The sequence below is a fragment of the Eptesicus fuscus genome, chromosome 12, assembly GCF_027574615.1.
Source record: "Eptesicus fuscus isolate TK198812 chromosome 12, DD_ASM_mEF_20220401, whole genome shotgun sequence".
Classification (NCBI taxonomy): Eukaryota; Metazoa; Chordata; class Mammalia; order Chiroptera; family Vespertilionidae; genus Eptesicus; species Eptesicus fuscus.
The window spans coordinates 86,426,592-86,452,249 of record NC_072484.1 but is presented as its reverse complement, the minus strand read 5'-3'; the positions used below and the strand labels follow the sequence as shown (position 1 = coordinate 86,452,249).

Sequence of the window (25,658 nt, the reverse complement as noted above, 5' to 3'; positions counted from 1 at the left end):
AATCTATATATCTATATATGTGTGTATACATACATACATATATACACATTTATTAAATTTTTTACATTGTGAGAAAGGTTGTTACACAGACAAGTCCCATCAAGATAACAATAATGTAAACTGGGAGGGTAAAAAGCAAAGATTTTCTTGTTAAAAAAGGAAAATGCTATTGACCACTGATGACTATTTAAAAAGAAAGGAAGCAGAGAAGTAGGAAGGAGTAACTTCAAATATCACAGGAAAAGTATCTGACAATTATTGCTCTACAATGTGTTCGGGTTTAGGCCTAGGTTTGTCCCAATCATTGTGATAGGCACTGCACCCCAAACTGAGAAGGCTAAGGCTAATGCCAATGTAACCCTGATGTTTGGGGGGCTAGCAATCTGAATCTGTGCAGTAACCTACTGTACATTCTTGATAACCTATAAGTCACTTTCCTCCACAATCTGGTCTTGCAAGACCTGTTACCTAAATGCTCACATTTTACAGAGGCCATAAACCATGAGCAACACACAACCCCCAAAGGGGGTTATCAGCACTGGCACCAGGCCAGGCCCTTAGATGTGATCTCAAGACCCCCATCCCAACCCATAGGGCTTCTTGCAAAGCCCACGAAAGGTCCAAAGTCCCCGTCCATATTTGGGGGACAAAGACACCAAAAGGGGATAAAAGAAGGGCTTCCACCATATTGGTTTGCTCGGACTCTGGAGGCGACGCCTCTGAGACCGCCGGTGTGATAAAGCTGTGTGACTCCATTTCTCTAAGCGTCGCTTGGGTTTCTTCGGTCTTCTACAACAAAACGAACACCGGCCCATGTGTGAAATTTCCAACTGATAGAGGGAATAGAATGACACACCGTCTTCCACATTTGAAGAAACTTCAGTTGTTAAGAAATGACCAATTTTATTGGCCTATTACTGCTTTTGTCTGCTTTCATGCCACGTGCCTTTTGGCAAGTTCACTTCTTCACGATAGCACTTCCATCAAATAGGTTCTGAGACACAGTGAAGGGTGTGACAGGAAAACTTAAAACAATAATCCAAATCTATGAGTAATTGTATGTATTCAAAATACAGGTGGGAGAAAGGAATCTTGTCCTGATTCATCTTCAGGCACATTTTGGTATACCTATATGTAATTTAACAAGACAGTATCATAAACATTAAATACAAAATACCAAAAACATCCACATATAGAAATTTCAACAAGAAATAACATAAAAAGAGAAGACAATTAACTCAAACAAACCCAAGAGAGAGTTCCTCAATTTGGTCAGAAATCTCCATGAAGCTGAAATAAATTATCACAGAAAAAAATTAAAAGTAGAGTTCTTATTGATAACAGAGAAAATATAGTTGAGTTTTGTCATCACATATACATCACACTTTTATCCCTTGATCTCAAATAACTTTTGGAATTAGGTTAAATTTGTTTCATATTCAAAAATTTTAATGTCTTATTAAATTTTTCTCTACTTAATATTTTTAATATACCTGAGAAAAAAGATAAAATTTTATATTCCCAATCCAATTTTTAAAATCTAATTGTTCTCATTTTCTGCTTTAAATTCCCAATTCAGCAGTCAATACTGTAGTCTCCCTTTTTCCCCAGGAAATCTCAAAATAAAAAATACTGAGCCCTGGCCAGGTGGCTTAGTTGATTGTAGTGTCAATCCTGTACAACAAAAGGTGGTGGGTTTGATTTCCGGTCAGGGCACATACCTAGGTTGTGAGTTCGATCCCTGGTTGGGGTGCGTACAGGAGGCAACCGATCAATGTTTCTCTCATATCAACATCTCTCTCTCTAAAAATCCATGAACAAAAGAAAATAATTTTTTATAATACTGAAAGAGCCCTGGCCAGTGTTGTTCAGTGGACAGAGCAAACATCCCTTGGACCAAAGGGTTGCAGGTTCGATGCCCAGTCAAGAACATGTAACTGGGTTGCAAGTTCGATCCCTAGTCCTGGTTGAGAGGCAACCATTCTATATGTCTCTCTCACATCAATGTTTCTCTGTCTCTCCCCTTCCCTTCCACTCTAGAAATCAATGGAAAGAATGTCCTCAGTGAGCATTAGCAAAAACAACAAAAACTGAAATATTTAACATGTAATAAATTAAATCAATTTTTAAATTTCTTGAACACTTATCATTTGGTTTTTTTCTTAGTTGACTCTCCTAAATATTTTTTTAAAGGCTGAAATTAATAATTATGATAAATTTATTCCCTTTTCAGGTAGAAGATTAACTTCCATATTTAACAAAAAATGTACTCCATTAAATATAATCAAGTTTCTTAAAAATATTAGTTATAACATAAAATTTTAAAGCAGACTTTATCTTATTTAGTATTGGAGATATTTTCTTGCAAATGGGGCAGTAAGCAAACCAGTGCCATTCGGTCATTACCCATAATCCCTTTGGAGATGCTTTCTAAGTATATACTGTCTGATCAGCATATATAATATAATTAGAAGTTTGCTACGTGATGACTCTATCTTCTCTGCCTTCTTCAGAATTTGTCTAACAGTGGATTTCACTAAGCCTGGAGCATGATCAGCCCAGATCCACCTGAGGTTCACCTGCTAAAAACCTGCAACAGCTAAACCACATTTTTAAATCATCAAAATAACGCCTGTTTGACTGGGTGCAAACTATTAGCTGAGAAGCAGAAGACCATAAGATAATAAGAAAACAGATGTCCCTGGCAGGTACCTCCACACAGTAAACCAAACAAACTTACTGAGGCAAGAGACTCTCAATCTGAGCACAGAGAACACTGACAACTGGCTCACTGGCCAAGAAAAAAAAAAGAGACAGGGTTCACTCTACATTTTTGACAAGTAAGTTCTATAGCAAAGAGTTTATATAGATAGAGCTTTACATTTAGAGAAATTAAAAAATTATCTGACCTAATGTATTTAGAATTTCCTATTTGACAATAAAGCTACTTGGCAAGGATGCTGCCACGGGGTAAAGAGTTAATTTGTAGCATTTGTATACATAGATATTCTTTAATTTCATATGCTTCGTTAGTTATACTTTATAACTTAAATTCTTAGTTTTGTGGTCAAGAATACAGCTCTGCTCACTTCCAGGTAGAGACAAACTTTAGACTACAGTCTGCTTTAGAGAAAGTTCAGTTCTTACAAAGTAGCTTTAAAATAGAGTATTACTTTCTGATTCCCCATATTCATTTTCTTTAGTTATAAAATTTCATAAAGCAATTGGCCACTGATCTCATAGTTTCTACTAATTTGAGTTAACCCCCAAACTAAAATCTGGTAAATAATCTAGTATCAAAATATCGAATTCTCAAATATCCCCCCACAAAATGTTTTGTAAACTGTCAAGTAATATCAAGATTATCTTAAGTCTGGCCAGGTAGTTCAGCTGGTTACAGCGTTGTCCTGATAACCAAGGTTGTGGGTTTGATCCCAGTCCGGCCACATATAAGAATCAACCAATGAATGTATAAATAAGCGAAACAACAAATCAGTTTCCCTCTCTCTTTCTCTCCCTCTAAAATAAAACTTAAAAAAAAAAAAAAGACTACCTTTTAGAGAATCAAATCAAAGCATTAATTAAACCAAGTTCTCTTGGATTACACAACATAAAGCAATATTCCTTTTAACAATGAACCACCCCATTATTAACGTTATTTGCAAATACAACATATCTTAAATATTTGATTTACAAAACTTAAAAGTAACATACTTCCATATGGATAAGATACACAAGAATTTTGATATTCCTTTAAGTTCCTTAAAAGTGGATGTTAACTGTAACAAAAAGTCTATTCCATTTAAGAGATTTTAAATAGAAACCAGGAAGAATTTCTTAATCCAGAACTAGACGATAACGGCGAGGATGCTGAAGGTTAGGTCCACGTGAGCTTCAAGAACGGAAATCATCCATCTTTGAATATTAGACATTTGCTGGCCTGAAGACCAAAGTCGGACTATAGAATAGTGTAGGTCCTTCCAGTTCACATTCTGGTATTTTGGCATAAAATGAGGATAGGTCACAAAACCTACAGACACTTTCAAGTTTGTTTTTTAAATATATAATAATTGAACCAATCAGAATAGTGTATTGCTTATCATTATTCTGCCATTTTAAGCAATAGGAAAAAAATACATATTTGTTTTTGTGGTGACTATTTATTTGTTAAACTTTTATTTTCCTCTTCACATTTTCGGTGACTGTTTCCCACTGGTATCATCAACCAGGTCCCTCAGGCGAGATAAATGGTGCAAAGCCCTTCATTAAAAAGTATAAAACACATTATAAACCAATATTAAGGACTGAATAGGCAACGCAGACAGCAAGAAATGGTGATTACATTGTTTATTAACTTCAAAGTTAGTAAGAGAAATGAATTTATAGAATAGCAAATATCAAACTTTGAGAATTTTTCCTTTATAAAATCTTGATAACTGAATAATTGAGGGTTCAAATAATTCATCTAAAATTCTATAAAAACATTTACTTTTAAAAAATTATTTTTGACATTCCAAGATTTTTTTTGGAAAGTTTTCCAAGTAAGCTTAGTAAGAAACAATAGGTTATCACACGTAACAAAACATTTTTTTTTCAAGTAATTTTCACAACAGTGTATATCATTTCAGAAATAATGTGTATAGTTTATCCTTTACATGTACATTCAAGATAGCTAAAATAAAAAAACACTAAAGGATCAGTTAGTTCTGAGGAAAACTAATTTTTATTGAGCGTGGAGGAAACAAATGACAATTATGTTGAATAATGTAGTATTATACCAACAACATGATTTTCGCTAAAATGAAGCTAAGATTACAGGTCAAGTATCCGTGGAGAAAACTCAGTCATTCTTCAAACAAACCAGGAAGAGAGAGGCCTTTAGCTTTTTCCAATCTTCCTCTGAAAATACTGTCCCAGTTTTCCCTCTCCTATCCTTCAGATTCAAGGGCCACTCAGAAAATGTCAACCATATTTCAGATCTCTGATAAATAAGAGATCAAGAAAAACAAATAACAACGTGTAATCTCTAATGGTTAATTTCTAAGATGAGCTAAAGGTGGTTACTATAACAACCTATTATAGTCTCTAACACAGGTTCAATAAATGTATATTAAATAAAATACACCTTCTACTTTACCCAGGATAAAGAGGTGGAGAAAACTATTAGTGTTAATTACTGCATTATATCTATTTCAACCAAGTGTCTCTTTCTTAGACACTTACTCAAATATAATCAACTAGAGGCCCAGTGCATGAAATTCGTGCACGGGGAGGGTCCCTTGACCTCGCTAGCGATCAGGGCCGATCGGGGCCTTCCTTCTGGCTGCCAGCCAGGGCCTCCCTTCCCCAGCTGCTAGCTGCTGGCCAGGGCCTCCCTTTGTTTCGTGCTGCCCCCTGGTGGTCAGCACATGTCATAGCGAGCGATCGAACTCCCAGTCTCACTGTCAAACTCCCGCAGGGACAATTTGCATATTAGGCTTTTATATATACACTAGAGGCCTGGTGCACAAAAATTGTACACGGGAGGGTGGGGGTCCTTCAGCCCGGCATGTGCCCTCTTGCAGTCTGTGACCCCTGGGGGGATGTCTACCTGCCGGCTTAGGCCACTCCCCCCAGGGATCAGGCCTAAGCCGGCAGTAAGACATCCCTCTCGCAGTCTGGGACTCTCACAGTCCGGACCCCTTGCTCCTTACCGCCTGCCTACAGCAGAGGCGGGAGAAGCTTCCACCACTGCCACTGTGCTCACCAGGTGTGAGCCCGTCTTCTGGCTGAGTGGTGCTCCCCCTGTGGAAGCACACTGACCACCAGGGGGCAGCTCCTGCATTGAACATCTGCCACCTGGTGGTCAATGCGCATCATGGCAACCAGTCGTTCCGCTGTTGGGTCAATTTGCATATTAGGGTTTTATTATATAGGAGATAATTGTGTGTGTGTGTGTGTGTGTGTGTGTGTATGAGGCCCGGTGCATGAATTCGTGCATGGGTGGGGTTCAGCCAGCCTGGCCAGGGGGAGGGGCCATGGGCGATTGGCCGGCCTGCCTACTGGTCGAACTCCTGGTTGAGGGGAAAATTTGCATATTAGCCTTTTATTATATAGGATAGATAAAAGAAGAAATTGGATTCTGCTACCCTTGGCAACTTTAGTTAATTTTTGAGATTCTTATTTGCTTTAACTAAATGACAATAACTCACCCAAAGTTACTAAGCAATCAGAGGTAAAAATTAACTAGACCCTATCATTTCTACATCCTATAGTACATCTCTCTACCTAAAGAATTATTTTCTTCCTAGAGGCATACAGATCTGAGAAAAAAAGATAATTTGCAAATATATTTGGGACTTATCTTCCTTTTTCTTTTCAGGTGTATTATTATCTCTTGTGATTCAAGAGAAAGAAAAAGGCAAGTGACTAGTGTCTTATCTTACTCACAACCCCAATGGCCAGACCCCTTGGATTTAAAGGGCCTATGAAAATGGATAGAGAAAAAACATCCTCATCTTTATTTTCACTAAATACCACCTATAAATTAGAATTTCTTTCCATTATGCATGTAAGCAACAGACCAAATCTGTGACCTCATATGCCACAGAAATTGGAGATATTTTCATGTCACATTACAATCATTACAGGAGTATCAAAATCACATTTAAACTCATCACTACTTCAAAATTATAACAATTATATGATAGTTATAAAATTACAATAGGTATCAAACCAACTGTTAGAACATATGTTATCTAAGTCTTTCTGTCTACATCCAAATTTCATATGACATAACTGGTCAACCACTAGACAACTTTAAGCCAAGTTGTTTATTCAGTGAACAGTGAGGTATCACTGGTGATCCAGAAATCAATGCTTTCCAATATTTTCTTTCTCTAATTGTTTGCTGATCAACATTTTTCAGTAAAGTATTACATATTTTTTCTCTTTATTCTCTTTATTGTTCAGAAATAAGTAAAAGACCATGACATAATTTAATGCTTTTATTCAAGCGATGCAAAAGGCTTTCATATTAATTATGTTTTTACAAAATGAATTTTAACTTACCTGTATTTTAAATGTAATTAGCAATTTGTTTTAATATTTTCATAACTATAATTCAATATAACTGGTTCCTTTTTAGTCCTATGTACTTTGTTTTATACCTTTAAAAAACAATGGAAGAGCCCTGGCCAGTTTGGCTCAGTGGATAGAGTGTCGGCCAGTGGACTGAGGGGGTCCCAGGTTCGATTCTGATCAAGGGCACATGCCCGGGTTGTGGGCTTGATCCCCAGCAGGAGGCATGCAGGAGGCAGCCAATCAATGATTTTTCTCTCATCATTTCTCTCTCTCTCTCTTCTCCCATCCTCTCTGAAATCAATAAGAAAAAATATATTTTTAAAAAAAGAAGAAGGGAGGGAAGTAGAGGGAAGGAGTGAGGTATGATGGGAAGGAATAAAAGAGTTAAGCAGAAATGAAATCTTCAGTCTCCCTACCTTGGCTACACAATCAGCTGGCAGTTCCTGTCATTCAACCTCTATCTGCCCTACTGAGAATAAATAATTTACTTAGAGAAGTGGAGGATAAAATTGTAGAAGGAAATAATTATTTTTTCCTAAAAAGGTGAAAAAACAGGCTAATGGGGAAAACATCAATTTAAGGGTCATGATACAACACTGTGTATAGCCAAGAGAAATGGTGTTATGAAAGTAAAAAATTTTCATTTTAGCTTTTCCTAAGCTCAGTATACCATCTTCTGAGGGCACTTTATATTCATACAACCAAACCTATAAATAAATACCCTTCCTCTGCCAATTAGGAAAGACGTGTATTCGTTCCCAATTTTTAATTTAAGACAATTTAACTAAGAAAATAGGTGGATTAACACCTTTAGGGCATTTAGATTATCTTTATATCCACAACATTATATCTACTTTAGTTTTCTTTGGGTATAGGTAAAATAATGAATTATTTATGATTATTATGTTTCTTCTAGAGGGAATATATGAAAATACATGTCATGATCAAGTTGTTTTTCCAGGACATCCACACCAATACTAGGTTCAAATTGTTGCTATTGTTCAGAAATTGTTCAGAGCATCAATTAAGGCCATTCACATCATTATATTTTAGGTGTCTAAGGTTATCTCATTAGGTCCTAAGAATATTTTAAATAGGGAAAAACACAGGTTTAAGAGAAAACTTCAAGATTAAACAATATGTTCCAAGAAGTTTAATATCCTTATAACTACTTAATTCCATCCTGTAACCTTCTGATTTCAATCTAAGAGATGGCTAAAATAGATTTGTACCCATAACATATTCAGAAATTACTAGAGAATACTTACTTTTGAAGTGACTTAGTAATAGGAACCATACCTTCCTTCAATTGTAATTTAGAGAAATCATCTTCTGAAACCTATTATTAAAAAGACCAAATGTAACAAAATACTGAAAATACTATATAATTATAATCATAAATGCTATCTAATATGTGACTTAAAAGAACAGTAAAAAGTCTTTACTGCCAAAGAAATAATTCTAGCAAAAATTTTTCAGTAAAGTATTACATATTTTTTCTCTTTATTCTAAAAATAACATAACTATATTTAGATTCATCTTTTAATTGTCCTAAAGTATGCTTTGAAATTATGTCCAATACAAAATCAAATCTTGGCTTGAAATTATGATTTTATAATGAACTTGGTCTTGTCTCAATAATGTTTAAAAGGAGAAGGAAAGAAAAATAAATTACACATTTTATGTTAATGTTATGATCATTAGAATGGAAAGAGAAAAATTAAGAAATACAACTCCAAAGAGCAAGCCGTGATAGATCCCAAGAGTTAATCTACTCATTTGTAATGAAAACTAAATTTCAGAAAGCTCTACTGAATAATCATATCAAAACAAACAATGACAATAAAAATATTTATTATGTATTTTAATGTTTAAATAATTTAAGTATTACTATTTAAGTTTTTTAATGTTTTTATTACTAGGGCAATTATTTTATTAACTAGAGGCCTGGTGCACGGATTCGTATACCAGTAGGGTCCCTTGGCTTGGCCTGTGGGATCGGGCTGAAACGAGCTCTCTGACATCCCCAAGGGGTCCCGGATTGTGAGAGGGCGCAGGCCAGGCCGAGGGACCCCACTGGTGCACAATCGGGGCCAGGGAGGAAAGCAGGAGGTTGGCCAGCTGGGGAGGGAACACAGCAGGGCTCCAGGGCATGTCCAGCCCATCTCGCTCAGTACCGATCAGCTGGACCCCATCAGAGGCTAACCTACTGGTCAGAGCATCTCCCCCTAGTGGTCAGTGCATGTTATAGCAACTGGTCAATCGGTTGACTGTCTGTCCTCTGGTGGTCAGTGTACGTCATAGCGAGCAACTGAGTGGCCTTAGCAAATTACGCTTCGTTTGGTTGAACTGCCGACTGGGCGACCAGACACTTAGCATATTAGGCTTTTATTATATAGGATAAGATATTTATTAAGCTTTTATCAGGTGCCAAGCACTATAATAAGTACTTTATATACCGTATTTTCCGGCGTATAAGACGACTGGGTGTATAAGATTTTCCTGGGTTAAAAAGTCGTCTTATACGCCGGAAAATAAGGTAGTCCAATATATATAATCCATTATATCTAATCCCATCAATATAGTCCAATATACCGTATTTTCTGGTGTATAAGACGACTTTTTAACCCAGGAAAATCTTATATGCCCAGTCATCTTATACGCTGGAAAATATGGTAATCTGTCTCAATTTCTCAATGTCATTTAAAAAAATATATATATATTTATTGATTTCAGAGAGGAAGGGAGAGGGAGAGATAGAAACATCAATGATGAGAAAGAACCTTTGATCGCCTGGCTCCTGCACACCCCCTACTGGGGGTCGGGCCCACAACCCAGGTATGTGCCCTTGACTGGAATCAAACCCAGGACCTTTAGTCCACAGGCTGACGCTCTATCCACTGAGCCAAACCAGCTAGGGCTTAACAACCTCATTTTGCAGAAGAGAAAACGGAAACTAGTAAGTGGCAGAATTAGAATTTAATCAGACTTAGGATTATATAAATATTCTCCCAAGTTATGAATAAGAATATATTCATAAACACTATATTATTGTGAAAAAAAATCAACCCCTAAAGACCAGTAGCCAAAGCAGAAACAGATTTCCAAATTCCTAAGAAATATAAGAAAATTCAGTGTTTTCAAAATAAAACTTTACATAACTGTATTCAGAAGTCAGTAAACACATGGCACCAAATTAAATTTCAGATGACAAAGGTCTGTGGGAAGTGTAATGTTGAAACGTTTTCACCCGGGCTGGTGTGGCTCAGTGGGTGGGTGTGTTGTCCCACACACTAAAAAGACTTGGGTTTGATTCTCACTCAGGGCACATGTCTGGGTTGCAGGTTTGATACCAGTCCCCAAGTGGGGCAGGTGCAGCAACCAATCAATATTTCTCTCTCACACTGATGTTTATCTCTCTTTTCCTCTCTCTCTAAAAAATCAATGAAAAGGTCCTCAGGTGAGGATTAAAAAAAAAAAAAAGGTTTTCTAGATCTCCCCAATTTATAAATACAAGTTGGAGTACACAGAATAATTCTGTAGGGAATTAAAAAACTACTTTTACAATCCGTTCATACCATAGTTGTGATATCATCATATCTAAATAAGATGGTGTATTTATAACCATAAGCTAAATAAAACAACCCATTCATGGATATACAACTGCAGAAATCTAATAGTATTCAATGTGAATAAGTTTCTGGGAAAAAAAAAGAATAATCCAACTCTACAACATGTGTTCTGCTTATTAACATAAAACAAGAGGTCCAACTAAAGAGGATCTAGAAAGAAATCTTATCTCTTCACAGATCCCAATTCATAAATCAAGTTTGTGCTTACTTGTTTAATCTCTCCTTTTGGCTCCATAGTTTTATTCTGATTAAAACTTTCTTGTACAGCTTGAAGATTAAATAACATTTGTTTCAGGGCTTCAACAGGACCATGATGTTTTCCTCCAGACAGAGTACAGCTCTGAGGTTAAAACGGATGATCAATTAACCATCCAAATTTGGGGGCAAAAAGTTATATTTTGTAATATTCTCCCCAATACAAAATTAATGCAAAATTCCTAACAATACATGTCAACAGAGTGTTTTTAAATGTTGTGCATAACTTATCACTTTCCCTTCCCTAGTTCCCAGATGAAGTTATTTAGTGACAATCATTATTAACAGTGTGGCATATCCTTTCTAGTTTTTGCTCTTTCAAAATGATTAGTATTTGTTTATGTTTGCAATGCATTCATTTAGTACATTTAAAATCAAAGATTTTTAGAAGAAATAATTTCAGAACCAAGATGGCGGCATAGGTAAATACCTGAACTTGCTGCCGCGCACCACATCAAAACTACAACTAAAAGGCAAAACAGATATCATCCAGAACCACGGGAAGGCTGGCTGAGTGGAAATTCTACAACTAGAAGGAAAAAGAAAAGCGCACTGAGACTGGGAGGAGGTGCGGAGGTGCACGTGGAAAGGGGCTGGCAACTGGGTACGCTGTTGTTTTTTTCAATCAGGAGGGAGATACAAGCTCCCGACTGCTCTGAACTCCAGTTCCGGGCAAGACTCTGGGGACCCAGACTCACACAGGGAGAAACTGGAGTGTCTGGCATCGGGCCGGAACACGAGGGCGGCTTTCTCTCAGAGGTGCTTGCAACGATCATTGTTCCTGCTCAGTGCCGGTGCCGCGGGACACAGAGACCTGGGGACCTCTTCAGGGCAGGGCTGATGGTCAGCCACTGCTGTTTGCTCTGCCCTGGTGATTCCCTGAGACCCCGCCCCAACCAATTTACAACCCCATCCAAGCTGTGCACAGAGGCACTGGCATATGAATGGCCTGGCCTTTTGCAATCTAAAACCTAACAAACTGCAGCCGGGTCAGAGAGCCCCAGAGCCTCCAAAAGAATGCCCAAGGCTGGACAGCAGTTTGCATTGCTTCACAGCTGGGCCTCATCTGGGCACCCCAAACCGCGAAAAAGAAGAGGAATCTGCAGATCTCTCTGTAGCTCCTGCTGGGTGGCCTCAGGCAGTAGCTGACTTTGCACCTCCTTGGAGATCCTAGAGCCAGTGTACCCAGTGGTCAGAGTGATACCATCCAGATTACAAATCTTCACATCCACAAGAGCCACATTCAGGGGGCAGACTCAGTGAGCGCCAAAGCCCTACTGAAGCAAATCTTGCCCCATAAGGGTGTCTCCAGCACAGAAGTTCTCCCATTGTAGACACAACTGTTCCTCACAGCCAATTGGCCTGGAGGTCAATTCCTCCCAGTGATACCAACAGCAATCAAAGCTTAACTACAACAAGACTGTGCACACAGCCCACAAAGGGGTGCACCAAGAGTGTCCACCTCAGGTAACTGGGGAGGCTGAGCCATTGGGCCCAAAGGACACCTAGCACACAAAGCCACTCTATCAACTCAGGGAAGCAGCCAAAATGCTGAGACAAAGAAGCAGGTCACAAATGAAAGAAATGGAGGAAAGCAAACTACTGGATATAGAGTTCAAAACCACGGTTATAAGGTTACTCAAGAATCTTCTAGAAACCTCTGAAAAATTTAGTGAGACCCTCAAGGATATGAAAAAGGACCAACTAGAAATCAAGCATACACTGACTGAAATAAAGAATAATATACAGAGATCCAACAGCAGACTAGAGGATCGCAAGAATCAAGTCAAAGATTTGAAATACAAAGAAGCAAAAAACACCCAACCAGAAAGCAAAAAGAAAAAATAATCCAAAAATATGAAGATAGTGTAAGGAGCCTCTGGGACAACTTTAAGCGTACTAACATCCAAATTATGGGGGTGCCAGAAGAAGAAAGAGAGCAAGATACTGAAAACCTATTTGAAGAAATAATGACAGAAAACTTACTCCATCCGGTGAAAGAAATAGACCTACAAGTCCAGGAAGCGCAGAGAACCCCAAACAAAAGGAATGCAAAGAGGACACCAAGACAAATCATAATTAAAATTCCAAGGGCAAAAGACAAAGAGAGAATCTTAAAAGCAGCAAGAGAAAAACAGTTACCTACAAGGGAGTACCCATACGACTGTCAGCTGATTTCTCAACAGAAACTATGCAGGCCAGAAAGGAGTGGCAAAAAAATATTCAAAGTGATGAATAGCAAGAACCTACAACCAAGATTACTCTACCCAGCAAAGCTATCATTTAGAATTGAAGGTCAGATTAAAGAGCTGCACAGATAAGAAAAAGCTAAAGGAGTTCATCACCACCAAACCAGTATTATATGAAATTCTGAAGGGTATTCTTTAAGAAGAGGAAGAAGGAGAAAAAGGTAAAGATAAAAGTTATGAACAACAAAGCAACAACCAATACATATCTATCAACAAGTGAATAAAAAATCTTGAGGAACAGAATAAACTGGTGAATATAATAGAATCAGGGGCATAGAAAGAGTGTGGACTGACAATTTTCGGGGGGAAGGTGATGTGGCGGGTGCGGGAAGAGACTGGACAAAAATTGTACACCTATGGATGAGGACAGTGGGGGTGGGTAAGGGCATGGGGTGGGGTGGGTACCAGGTGAAGGGGAGATATGAGGGGAAAAAAGAGGAACAACTGTAATAATCTGAACAATAAAGATTTATTTAAAAAAAAAAAGAAATAAAAAAAAAATCAAAGGTTTTTAGAACTAAAACATCCCCAGAGAGCAGGTAAGTCAACCTGCTCTTTTCAGGTGTGTAAATGGAGCTGATTATCAGGTGAGCAAGAACTATATTTTAAATATAGTATTCTCTTTTAAATATATTTGACACACAGAATATGTTTTCCATCTCTTCATGGGCCACACATTCCTTGCTACCTAAAAAACACTCATAACTTAATTAGCACTGATCTTATCTACATCCCAAGAAGGCAATAGCACTTAGCTACATAAGGTGTTCAGGATTCTTTTAAAAGAATCTGTAATGGTTATTTTCAAACTTCTTTTTTTAAAAGTCTTTACCAACCTATTATTTTTACATATACACATGCGTTACTGTGTCCTGAAAACTATCCACAAAGTGGCAAATAGTCCTCTTAAGATTTTTGTCATTTAACATATTTCAACACAGACAGTAAATATGTGTATAATTTAAACTTCAAATCTAGAGGAAATTGTTGACTAGCATAAGAATATTAGAAGTGTCACATTAGCATAATCAATGGACACAGACACTGGGGTGGTGGGGGCTTGCCCTCAGGGGTGGGAGTGGCCGAGGGGGTGTCAATTGGGAAAAAGGAGACATATGTAATACTTTAAACAATAAAAAAAAGAATATTAGAAGTGTGCTCTTATTGGTGAAGAGATTCAGTTAAGTATAATGGCTAAACATTTATATATATAAAAGCCTAAGTGACTGTTCAACTGGTAGCTATGATGCGCACTGACCAACAGGGGCAGACGCTCAATACACAGGCTTGGAAACATGGAACAGAATGATGAATCTCAGAGGGGAGGGGGGAAGGCGGAGAGCGGGAAGAGATTAACCAAAGATACTATATGCATACTAGAGGCACTGTGCACAAATTCATGCACTGGTGGGGTCCCTCAGCCTGACCTGTGGGGATCAGGCCGAAACCGTGTACTGGGCCTCCGATATCCCCTGAGGGGTCCTGGATTGTGAGAAGGCAGAGGCCAGGCTGAGGAACCCCACTGGTGCATGAGTACTTGCACCAGGCTTCTAGTCCTATCTAATAAAGAAATATGCTAATTGACCATCACACGTCACAAAAGATGGCGGCCCCCACAACCAATAAGGAGGGAATATGCTAATTGACTGCCCCACCCTCAAAGATAGCTATGCCCACAGCCAATAAGGAGGGAATATGCTAATTGACTGTCCTGCCCTCAAAGATGGCAGCGCTCACAGCCACAAGATGGTGGCGCCCGTCCCCTCAGCCCCACTGGGGCAGCAGGTGCATGGCAAGGCCAGGCCCGCCCCCAGGCAGGCCCGGCCACTCTGTGTGCCTGCCTCTAGAGTCCCCCAGTCCCCTCACCCCCGCAGCCGCCCAGGGCCAGCCCAAGGCGCAGGCAAGCCTCGAATGGCGGCTGCTCAGCCGCCCAGGGATGGCCCGAGGTGCAGGCAAGCCTCGGATGGTGGCTGCCCAGCCACCCAGGGCTGCCCAAGGCTTAGGTAACCAGGCCCGGCCAAGGCTTGCGGCTTTAGCTGTTGGCAGTGGCAGCAGCAGCAGTTTGATGGGGCATTGCCTTCCCCTGATTGCTGGGTCACCTCCCGCCCCTGAAGGCTCCCGGACTGTGAGAGGGGGCAGGCTGGGCTGAGGGACTGCCCTCCAGTGCATGAATTTTCATGCACGGGCCTCTAGTCTTTTAATAAGTTAAAAAGATTTAACTTCACCCACCTGATCATCATCATTTAAAAAGTCTTCAAGGAAGCTTTTAGCATACTTTGTCCTTGAAGCTTGTTGAGGACTGTCATCAGAGTTAATAGGAACAGGAGACTTACTACATAGGGTTTAAGAGACAAGATAGCAATTAAGTTCCCAATTTATAAAAATTAGGCATTATATAATTGAATGGTTATCATTTAAATATAAATGGTGACCAAGAAATAACTGTTATAGATATGATTCATATTGATGTTGCTTGATAATTCTCTCATCTTCTTCCTGAATTTATACCAGAATCTAACCCTCTCTATCTCTTTGCTTCATCTTTAAAGCTTTAAGAAAAAAAAGGTTGGACCAGCTGGCATGGCTCAGTGATTGAGCGTTGACCTATGAACCAGGAGATCACAGTTCCATTCCCAGCCAGGGCACATGCCAAGGTTGCAGGCTTGATTCCCCAGAGCGGCACATGCAGGAGGCAACTCATCAATGATTCACTCTCATCATTGATGTTTCTCTCTTCCCCTCTCCCCTCCTCTCTGAAATCAGTAATAAAATATATTTAAAGAATTGAAGACATCAGTCTTCAACTAAACAAATAATCCTTTAACTATAGGCTATGCTCTCAAAGTTCACTTGTTTGAAAGAAGCAGTACATTTTTCCAATTAAACACTGTTACCCAATGATAATACACAAAACTCCCACAAATTTATAAGATTTTCTACAGGGATGGCAGTTATACTCTCTGCCATGTCAAAGCAATAGGACAGATGTCTCACTCCAGAACTGGCATTAACATAGAAGACAGATTAGAGTGAAAAAATAATCAAATTTGAAATTATAATTCCTGAGTTCAAATCCCAATCCCAGTCACTATATGACCTTACATAACTTATTTATCCAAACTTCAATTTCTACATTTGTAGTCCCACTTATCTCACAGAAGTATTGCATAAATTAACCCCATGTACCTGGTACTTTTAATAGATGCTCAATAAATACTAATTTTTTCTTAATTTAAGGGGTAGCAGGAAAAGGGGCATCCCTAGCAAAAGTAAGAATTTTCCCCAAACCAGATTCTGTTAGTCACAGAGAATAAACTCATTCTATCTTTCTCTCTCATATATACATATATATATGTATATGTACATATATATATATATGATGTTTCTAACTCAAGTACTCAGATATCTATCTTTTTATAACATGTAAATTTCACAATGATAATTTTTCTTAATTAGCAGCACTTCATTATTGACTCATTTGATTTTTAACTCAGCTTTTTATTGTTCTCAAGTAGTCTTTCCCCCCCAATCTTTATAAGAGCTTGGACACCAACCCACCATTATCAAAAGCATTTACCTGATTATTGAAGGTGGGTGCTGGGTCCATAAGGATTCATTATACTACTCTTCTACTTTGTATTTGTTTGGAATTTTCCATTAAAACAAAAAAAGCAATTATCTGGTTGCAGTTGTACTCCATCTTTTAGTATATTACTTTGAGTACATCCAGGTCAATTTTTAAAAAAAATATTTTTTTAATGATTTCAGAGAGAAAGGGAGAGAGATAGAAACATCAATGATGAGAGAGAATAATTAATTGGCTGCCTCCTGCACACCGCCTACTGGGGATTGAGCCCAAAAACCGGGCATGTGCCCTTGACCGGAATCAAACATGAGACCCTTCAGTCCACAGGGTGACATTCTATCCACCACTGAGCCAAACCAGCTAGGGCCAATTTTTTTTTTTTTATGACAGATTGATAATAATTTGTCAATGTCATACTAAGGCTAGGTCTATTCCTTCATCTCACAATCCATCATTAATTTTATATATAAACATACCCATCACTATATGAACCCAATCTTCTAAACATCAACTACTGTATACAAAGTACTGGGCCAAACCACTGATAATAATAATTATACTATCCAGAAGTTATATTATCTAATTATAAACGACATTAAAATTTTTACTCTTAAATACCTCTGATATTATTTGCTCACCCATTTGGGTTCCAACTGAAAGCAAAGTATTGCAGCTATGGTAATCTACAATTACATAGAACAACTGATAAAGAGAAATTAAGAAATAAAGATAGCCCTAGCTGGTCTGGCTCAATAGATGGGGTGTCAGCCTGCGGACTGAAGGGTCCCGGCTTCGATTCCAGTCAAGGGCACATGCCCAGGTTGCGGGTTCAATCCCCAGTATGGGGTGTGCAGGAGGCAATCAATCAATGATTCTCTCTCATCATTGATGTTTCTACCTCTCTCTCCCTCTCCCTCTCTGAAATCAATAAATATATATATATTTCTAAAAAGAAATAAAGATAAATTTAAAAATTAGAGCAAACTCACTTAAAAAATATTATTGAACCAATGATCTATAATAATAAAAGCATAACATGCTAATTAGACCGGACAGCCAATGTCCTTCCAGATGAAGCCGGGGCTGCGAGGGCCGAGCCCCTTGCTCAAATTTCGTGCATCGGCCTCTAGTTGAAAAATAAAGTTAAACAAACAAAAAAAAATGTATTTTGAATAATCACCTAATTACAATTTACGAGATTACTACGTCCTGACTTAAGTATCTTGTATTTCTTTTCTAATCAATTGAATCCTCACACAAAAACGCCAAAGCAAAAGAATTTGTACAAGACCCTGTATAAAGTAGAATTATACAAAGTAGACAAAACTTGTACAAGATCTCAGCGAAGAACTGACAGCTGGAATTCCAAACCAGTATTGTAGCCAGTGCACACATTTAAAAATAAATAAATAAATAAAGACATTCAATTGAAAAGTAACCAAAAAAGGATCCATCCTATCTAATAAAAGAGTAATATGCAAATTGACCATCACTCCAACACACAAGATGGCTGGCCCCATGTGGACACAAGATGGCCACCACAAGATGGCCAGCAGGGGAGGGCACTTGGGGGCGATCAAGCCTGCAGGGGAGGGCAGTTAGGCGTGACCAGGCCGGCAGAGAAGGGAAGTTGGGGGCAACTGGGCCTTCAGGGAAGGCCAGTTGGGGGGCACCCAGGCCTGCAGGGGAGTTGGGGGGGACCCAGGCCTGCAGGGGAGAGCAGTTGGGGGGGGGGGACCATTCCTGCAGGGGAGGGCAGTTGGGGGGACCATGCCTGCAGGAGAGGGTAATTAGTGGTGACCAGGCCTGCAGGGGAGGGCAGTTTGGGGGAACCCATGTCTGCAGGGGAGGACAGTTGGGGGGACCAGATCAGCAGGGGAGAGCAGTTAGGGGCGATGAGGCTGGCAGGGGAGGGCAGTTAGGGTGACTGGGTTGGCAGGGGAGGGCAGTTGCGGGGGGACCAGGCCTGCAGGGGAGGGCAGTTGGGGGCGACCAGGCCTGCAGGGGAGGGCAGTTAGGGGTGACCAGGCTGGCAGGGGAGGGCAGTTAGGGGTGACCAGACCAGCAGGGGAGGGCAGTTAAGGGCAATCGGGCTGGCAGGGGAGTGGTTAGGGGGTGATCAGGCTGGCAGGCAGAAGTGGTTAGGGGCAATCAGGTAGGCGGTTAGGGGCAATCAGGCAGGCAGGCAGGCGAGCAGTTGGGAGCCAGCAGTCCTGGATTGAGAGGGATCCCAGATTAGAGAGGGTGTAGGCTGGGCTGGGAGACACACTTCCCCACCCCACCCCTGCACGAATTTTGTGCACCGGGCCTCTAGTAACTAATAAACTCCATCTATGACAAAATAAAAGTTTAGATAACTGAATAAATATCAGAAACTAAAGCAGGATATAGGGTTACCAAGAACGCATTTCTAATAAGTCTAGATATAATAATATCACTAAAAAAAGCTTTCCTATCTAAACTCCTAATCCTTACTCTAAGTTCACATTCACAGTTATCTAGGTGAACACTTCTTAAATTATTCTGAGAAACTATGTAATTGAAACGTTAAATATACAAATGAAAATAATCTTGGAAATTATGGAGAATATAGTAGAAAGTAACAAGACTTCCATAGCCCTCCTCCTCCTACAAAATAGTTGCTTTTGGTTCTAATTCCTCATAGTAAACATATATCAATATTTTGTAATGCAACAAAAGGAACATGAAACAAAGACAAAAGTTACATAATGTAACTAAGTTACATAACCCACGATCTTGTGGTAACAAATGAAAAATATAGTATCAAGCAAAGCAACACTGAACAGAATTACCATGTTATTACCATTGCTAGTTATAATTAAGTTATATAAAAATAAATTAGATGTTCATATAGTTTTCATATGGAAAACTAATGACCTTAGATGACTTTTCCATTAATAACATACTTACAAAGTAACAGGAACATTTTCCCACGATCTTTCTGCTTCCAGTTTATCTAATGAACAAGGACTATCATCCTGTTTCATAGACTTCGGTAATTTAGTACAATGCTCTAGATTTCTCTTGGCCTTCAGGATAAGTAATTCAATTTTGTCACCTATTTTAAAAGACTACATTAATTAAGAAAAAAATATATACAATCTGATCATTACATCAATAATGTAACATAAAAGCTCCTAGATATTAGGTCAAATTTACAGCATTTTCTTTGATTCTTAAAAACAAACAAAAAACAATTACCATTGAATGGCTTTTTGGATTGTCCTGGAAGAAGTGGATTCTCACACTGACATTGGCTATGCTCAGAATCACATTTATATTCATTAACAAATCCTTTATCACCACTCAAGAAATCTGAAATATTTGAAGGTTCAAAATATTCAAAACAATCTAATTTATTCATAGGTCGAGAAGTTCTTTGTGCCTGATAACTATGTCTTGGGGAACACTGCTCATCTTTAAATACTTTATAAATACTTTGACTATTTGTGTCAGGTAGCAAGTCTTGATTGTGGAGCCAGACTGGATATTTGAAATCAGGTATACTAGTTATCCCTGAAACATTAAGGTCAGATTTATGGCCAGTGAGCCATCGTGGGTAATTCTTCTCAAGATCTCGTTCTGAACTGTCCTTGAAAGATGATTTCTTTAAAAAGGATGGTTCAGAAGTGCATTTAGTTGTCTTATTCACAAGTTTTAAGTTTTTTAGCTTACGACACTGCTTTCCATTTATATTTGTATATACAACAGGAGTAACTAAGTAATCCTTGCTCCTGGCAATGCAGGGCTCTTGAAAATTTTGATTCTTTTCAGTGTCCGATAAACTCAGTCTTCCAATGCATTTCTTAGTTTTCTTGGTAATTTGATGACCTGGTCCAACACAAGTAAAAGGAAATGATCCATCTGCTGGAAGTTTTAACAGATCATCAGTTGTGAGGCTAATGGAGTCTATGTCATTAACAGTCCGTCTTCTAGAAGATAAGGACAAGGAGCTTTCTTTGTGATCAAATTTTTCAAAAGCTGAAAAACAAAGCATACTTCTGTTTATCTTCCCATATCACATATAAAAACACTTCAAAATATTCAACAGTAAATGAGAATTAAGAATTTAAGAAAAAAAAAGAATTAAAGAACCATTTTTGCCACTTTCTCATGATCTTCAATAAAGTTGATTAAAATAATAAATGGGATAGGTTGACGAAATAGAATGTGCTTTTTTCCCCTCACATATCAATTTGTTTTAACTAATTTCTACCCTCATCTCTACAACTTCTTGACTTTTTCCATGTTCTTTAATTTACTGTTTCTTCAACTTTTTTCATCTAGACATAGCAATCCACTGACACACTCACATTAATATTGGTCACTCAGTAATGGCTGCCAATACATAATTTGGAAAAGTTTGTGAATAAATTAGGTGAAAAATAATTTGTTTTCTTTACTAACTCTGCGATAGCGAATAGCTGTTCTAATTCTCTTCTGGAATAGTGCCCATATCCTTCTAAGATTTGAATGCAAACTTTTTCCATACTAGGGCTAATAAGTGCTCAGTAACTGGTTATCAACAGACTCATATTCCAAATTTGTCTTCATAAAAGCCTTATCAAGGAAAAACTCAATGTAGTGTGAATATAACTGTTCCATAGAATACAGATCAGGAAGACTAATATAATCCTTTGCAATCAATTGCGTAGGAACAAGCATAAACTAAGAAAGGCTGAGATTCACTTAAAGTCATTAAGCTAGTAAATGAAAACTAAAACCACCAAGTCAACACTTTTTCCACAATGCTGTAATAAACGGCTTAAGGACTTAGGATCAGCCACCTGCTGTAATTCATGAGCTTCCACTCCAAGGTTGCAAGGGGATCTTAGCTGAAAATTCCTGAGTACCAGATAAGTATATAGTTTTTTAAGAAATATAGTCAGATCTCAACATTATAAAAGTAATTTTTACCCCAAAAGAATAAAAAAAAAAAGCATCTGGATTTCAAAGACTACAACACATCTCTCAAATGATTTAAATCAGTGGACAAAAAGAAAACAAACAATAAAAGCATACCATGGTTTGGTTTATAAATATAGTTGGAGAATTCTGGCATATTAGCAGGACATTTATCAATGTTAATCTTTCCAGTGCTTACACCAGGATACATCCGGCTTAGATCAAAATCATCAATATAGGCTTGTAGAGCCTGAGATGCAGAACTGTACAGTTTATCCTTATACTGAACAGAGACATCAGGGTTACAGGAATTACTACCACTGAGGCTGCAGCTTGCTAACAGAGAAGATACTGAAGATTCCCGAGAACAAACTCTGTGTTTTGTATTTGGTTTTGCCATGCCTTCCTCAAAATGGGTTATTTCTGTTCATTTCTCTTAGAAACCACTGTAATACAAAAACAAAAGGTTAAGGTTCCAAAAGGAATAATAGCCATATACAGAGAAATTATTCAATATTTAAACTTTTTTGTAATTTTCTTTAAAGAATAAAATCCATTACCTACAAATCCTTTAAAAGCAATACACATTGTAGATTTTTATTTTAGTTATTGTGAATTCCTTCATCATTTGTTCAGAAAACATTTATTAAGTACTTACTATGTGCCTAGAATTATGTATACAAAGATTATCTGAGAACATGCATGAAAAGTACCAAGGAAAGGGTACTCACTTTCTTTAAACGTCCTAAAACAACTGATTTACACAGTCTTTTCTTATGGTGATATATTCTATGACATCACAATACTTAACATTCCCTTATACATAATACTTCTCAATTCATAAGCCTACCACCATGCACTACAGATAGTAGGTCCTCAATAAATTTTAAATGCATCAAATGAGGTATTAAAAACAAAAAGGAACAGTGGAGAATGTTGCAAATGCCAATATGTAACTTTAGCCAACTCCTTCACCCCAAAAAGACTTGAGAACAAAATATAAATAAACTACAAGTCATACCATAAAATGAATGTGCAAAATGCTCTTTTCCTAAAACATCTATCTCTATAAAAGCCTAAGCGACCAGTCGACTGTTAGCTATGATGTGCACTGACCCCTAGGGGGCAGACACTCCAACCAGTCAGTAGCTAATCTTGTTGTTGGGTTCCTGCCGATGGGGACTGGCCCTGGAGCCCTCCCTTGGTCCCTCCCTGGCCAATTGTGCACTGGTGGGGTCCTGGATTGTGAGAGGGCCCAGGCCAGGCCCAGGGACTGTGCACCGGGCCTCTAGTTGTTAATAATAATTTTCTGACCTTCATTTTTGGTACTATCCTCACTATATTCAATTCTTATATTAAACAGATTCAGACTACCTCTCTTTTAAAGGAGACTTAATTAGAAAACTGACTTAATGTATTCATCTTACTGTTTTTGCATCATTAAAATTGGCTGAATTCCTGTCTACCTTATTATAACAAGATATTTGAAGCCCTAAGAAATAACAGAATGAACAGGCACTACTTCAGTGCACAATGTGACATTCTTTTAAAATTAAATCAATGGATTTTCTGAACTGAAAATAAAACATTAATGTCTAGAACTTAATTCATGCTATGATATTATAAAGTTAGTATGTTTAACTTTTGGCTGTATTTTGGGAATGTTTTAACTTATAACAACTTTCAATGTAATCTTAACTGTCAAATTTGACTTTAAAATACTGCAAGTTTTCCATTTAAGAAAGTAAAGACAGAGTAAAACCTCCTCCTCCCAGCCTTCAACCGTGCCACTGCCTTTGCAAGAGCTGAAAGCGGTCCGTGGAAGCAGCAACAGAACGTAATGTTCAGCCTCTGCTTTTCCCGAATGCGGTGCCGCTGGTGTAACACTAACGAATGGCCAGGCAGCGAGTCCCGGCAGCCAAGACAGGGAACCACCTAAGGGTCCTTGGGTGGGTGACTGGTATGTATACAATGAAATACTGCTCAGCTGTGAGAAAGGTGCAACAGCGCCATTTGCAACATGGATGGATCGCGAGAGTATCATGCTAAGCTAAGGAAGTCAGACAGAAAGGGACGAAAACCGTAGGATGTCATCACTCACATGTGGGCCATAAAACAGAAAACAGAAACAAACTCAGACACAGACAACAGTATGGGTACCTGAGGGGAAGAGGGTAGGAGAGGGGTAAAGGGGTCAAATGCACGGTGACCGAAGGAGACGAGACTCTAGGTGGAGAGCACACAGCTCACCCTGCAGACGATGTATTTATTGTGCAATCGCACGCCTGGAACCCGGATGCTAGGAACCAAGACGCTCAGTACCAGGTGACGGGTTTTTAAGTGAATGGCTACCCTGTCAGCTTTGCCTTTTCTTGACCCTACTTCCTAAAGATGCTTCCATTTTCTCGTTAATACTGCTTGAATATTAAGCTTGACCAAACGTCTTCTCCCTTATTCGAACACAGGACAAGTTACCGGTTTTTAATTTTACAAAACCTCAAAAACAAAACTCTAAAAGGCACCGTTGATGGATTACGGTCCTCAGTACGTGGGTAATAACACTTATTTTAATTCTCCGGAGGCAAAAATAAATCAATAAAAATCGATCATCGAACCATCGTTGTGGAAAGTTTCCAAAAGTAAACAAAAGTAGAAAAAAGTATTTAACAAACCCCTCTGCAGCTACCACTCTGCTTTCAAACAATTCCCGACAGACCCACACGTCCGTTTCCCTCCCACCTCTCCCCCAGGATCATTGGGAGGCAAATCCCAACCATCTCACTCTCTCCTCCATAAACACCCGTCCGCATCTGCATAAATACGGAAGCCCATCATCCCGAACAGAAGGTGAAACGAATGAAAAAAAATGTCAACCACCTTTGACTGGAAAACACACTGTCCCGTCTGAAGTACCTAAAGGGAACGGCTCACCATCAATGACGCCGCCTAGAAATCACGGCCCCGGGGCGTCTCCGATGGGGCCGGCGTGTGTGCCTGGTCTGCAGCCAGGAAGAGCGAGTGAGCCGGGCCAGCGGGAGGGCGGGCGCCCCGGCACCGGAGCACCCCGCCTCCTCCCGGGTCTCCTCCGGGCGCGGGGCTCCAACCGCCCGGCCGCGTCCCGGAGACGCCCTTCCTTCGGGATCCCCGCGACCAGACACGGCTGCTCGGAAACCATCCTTCCGGCTAGAGAATCAGCGCCTCGGGAGCGAACGAGGAGCGACCGAAATCCTCGGGGTGACGGCCCCCAAAGCCCAAGCCCCCACCCCCCACCCCCACTTCAATGGACACCTCGATTCCCCGAGACCCACGCCGGGTACCCTCGGTCCAGGCCCGCGGTCCTCCCCCTAAAACTGTCCCTTTTCCGCAGGGACTCAACGAGCGCCCTCCCGCAAGAGGCGTCTTCCCCTTCGCCCCCGCCGCCCGTCCCGGAGCCTTCCCCCCTCGGGCTGTCAAAGGACCGGACGCTCCTCGGAACCCCTGCCCCGCTTTCTCGGGCCGAACTCGCCGACAAAGGTCCAGACTAGAGAGAAATAGAAACGCACACTTCGTACAACTGCCCGCCGAAAACCCAGGCCGGTAGCCCGGCGGGAGACGCCACAAAGCATCCCTGTCAGCCCCCGCCGCGCCTCAGGCTCCGCTCGCTCGCAGCATCCTCCGCCGTCACAGCGGAGCGCGACGCCCGCGCGGGCTTTCAAACCGACCCAACATGGCGCCGGCTCGCGGCGCGCCTGCGTGGTGCTCGGGCGCCGGGGGCGAGCCAGCCGAGGGGCGGAGGGCCGGAGGGGAACGCGGCGCCGCGGGGCGTTAAGTCGCACTGCCTGCTGGGAAGTGTAGTTTCTCCCCACGCATCCCTCTGGGGTGGGAGTTCTGGATTACGTACATCCTCGTCGCTGCCGCGCGCGCCCTCTCCCACCTCCGTCTCGGCTGCTCGCGGCCAGTCTGCGCAGA

The 25,658-nt window shown here is 39.9% G+C and overlaps 1 protein-coding gene across 5 annotated transcripts; it reads right to left on the bottom strand.

Annotated features, from left to right (window-relative positions):
• Nucleotides 1-80: 80 nt before the first annotated feature.
• C12H18orf54 (chromosome 12 C18orf54 homolog) lies at nucleotides 81-25,417 on the bottom strand. 5 transcript variants are annotated; one of them, XM_028155689.2, is made up of 9 exons: nucleotides 25,253-25,417; nucleotides 21,828-22,156; nucleotides 20,007-20,786; nucleotides 19,716-19,863; nucleotides 15,428-15,530; nucleotides 10,903-11,034; nucleotides 8,331-8,401; nucleotides 1,249-1,290; nucleotides 81-1,128 (listed from the first exon to the last, which is right to left on the bottom strand). In XM_028155689.2, exons 2-9 carry the CDS (start codon nucleotides 22,108-22,110, stop codon nucleotides 984-986), a joined length of 1,704 nt encoding a protein of 567 aa, XP_028011490.1. In that variant the 5' UTR covers nucleotides 22,111-22,156; nucleotides 25,253-25,417; the 3' UTR covers nucleotides 81-983. The 5 variants fall into 5 exon arrangements, with proteins under 5 accessions (XP_028011490.1, XP_054579918.1, XP_054579919.1 ...); XM_054723944.1 differs by having other exon boundaries at nucleotides 1,047-1,128; nucleotides 1,239-1,290; XM_054723943.1 differs by lacking the exon at nucleotides 1,249-1,290.
• Nucleotides 25,418-25,658: the final 241 nt, after the last annotated feature.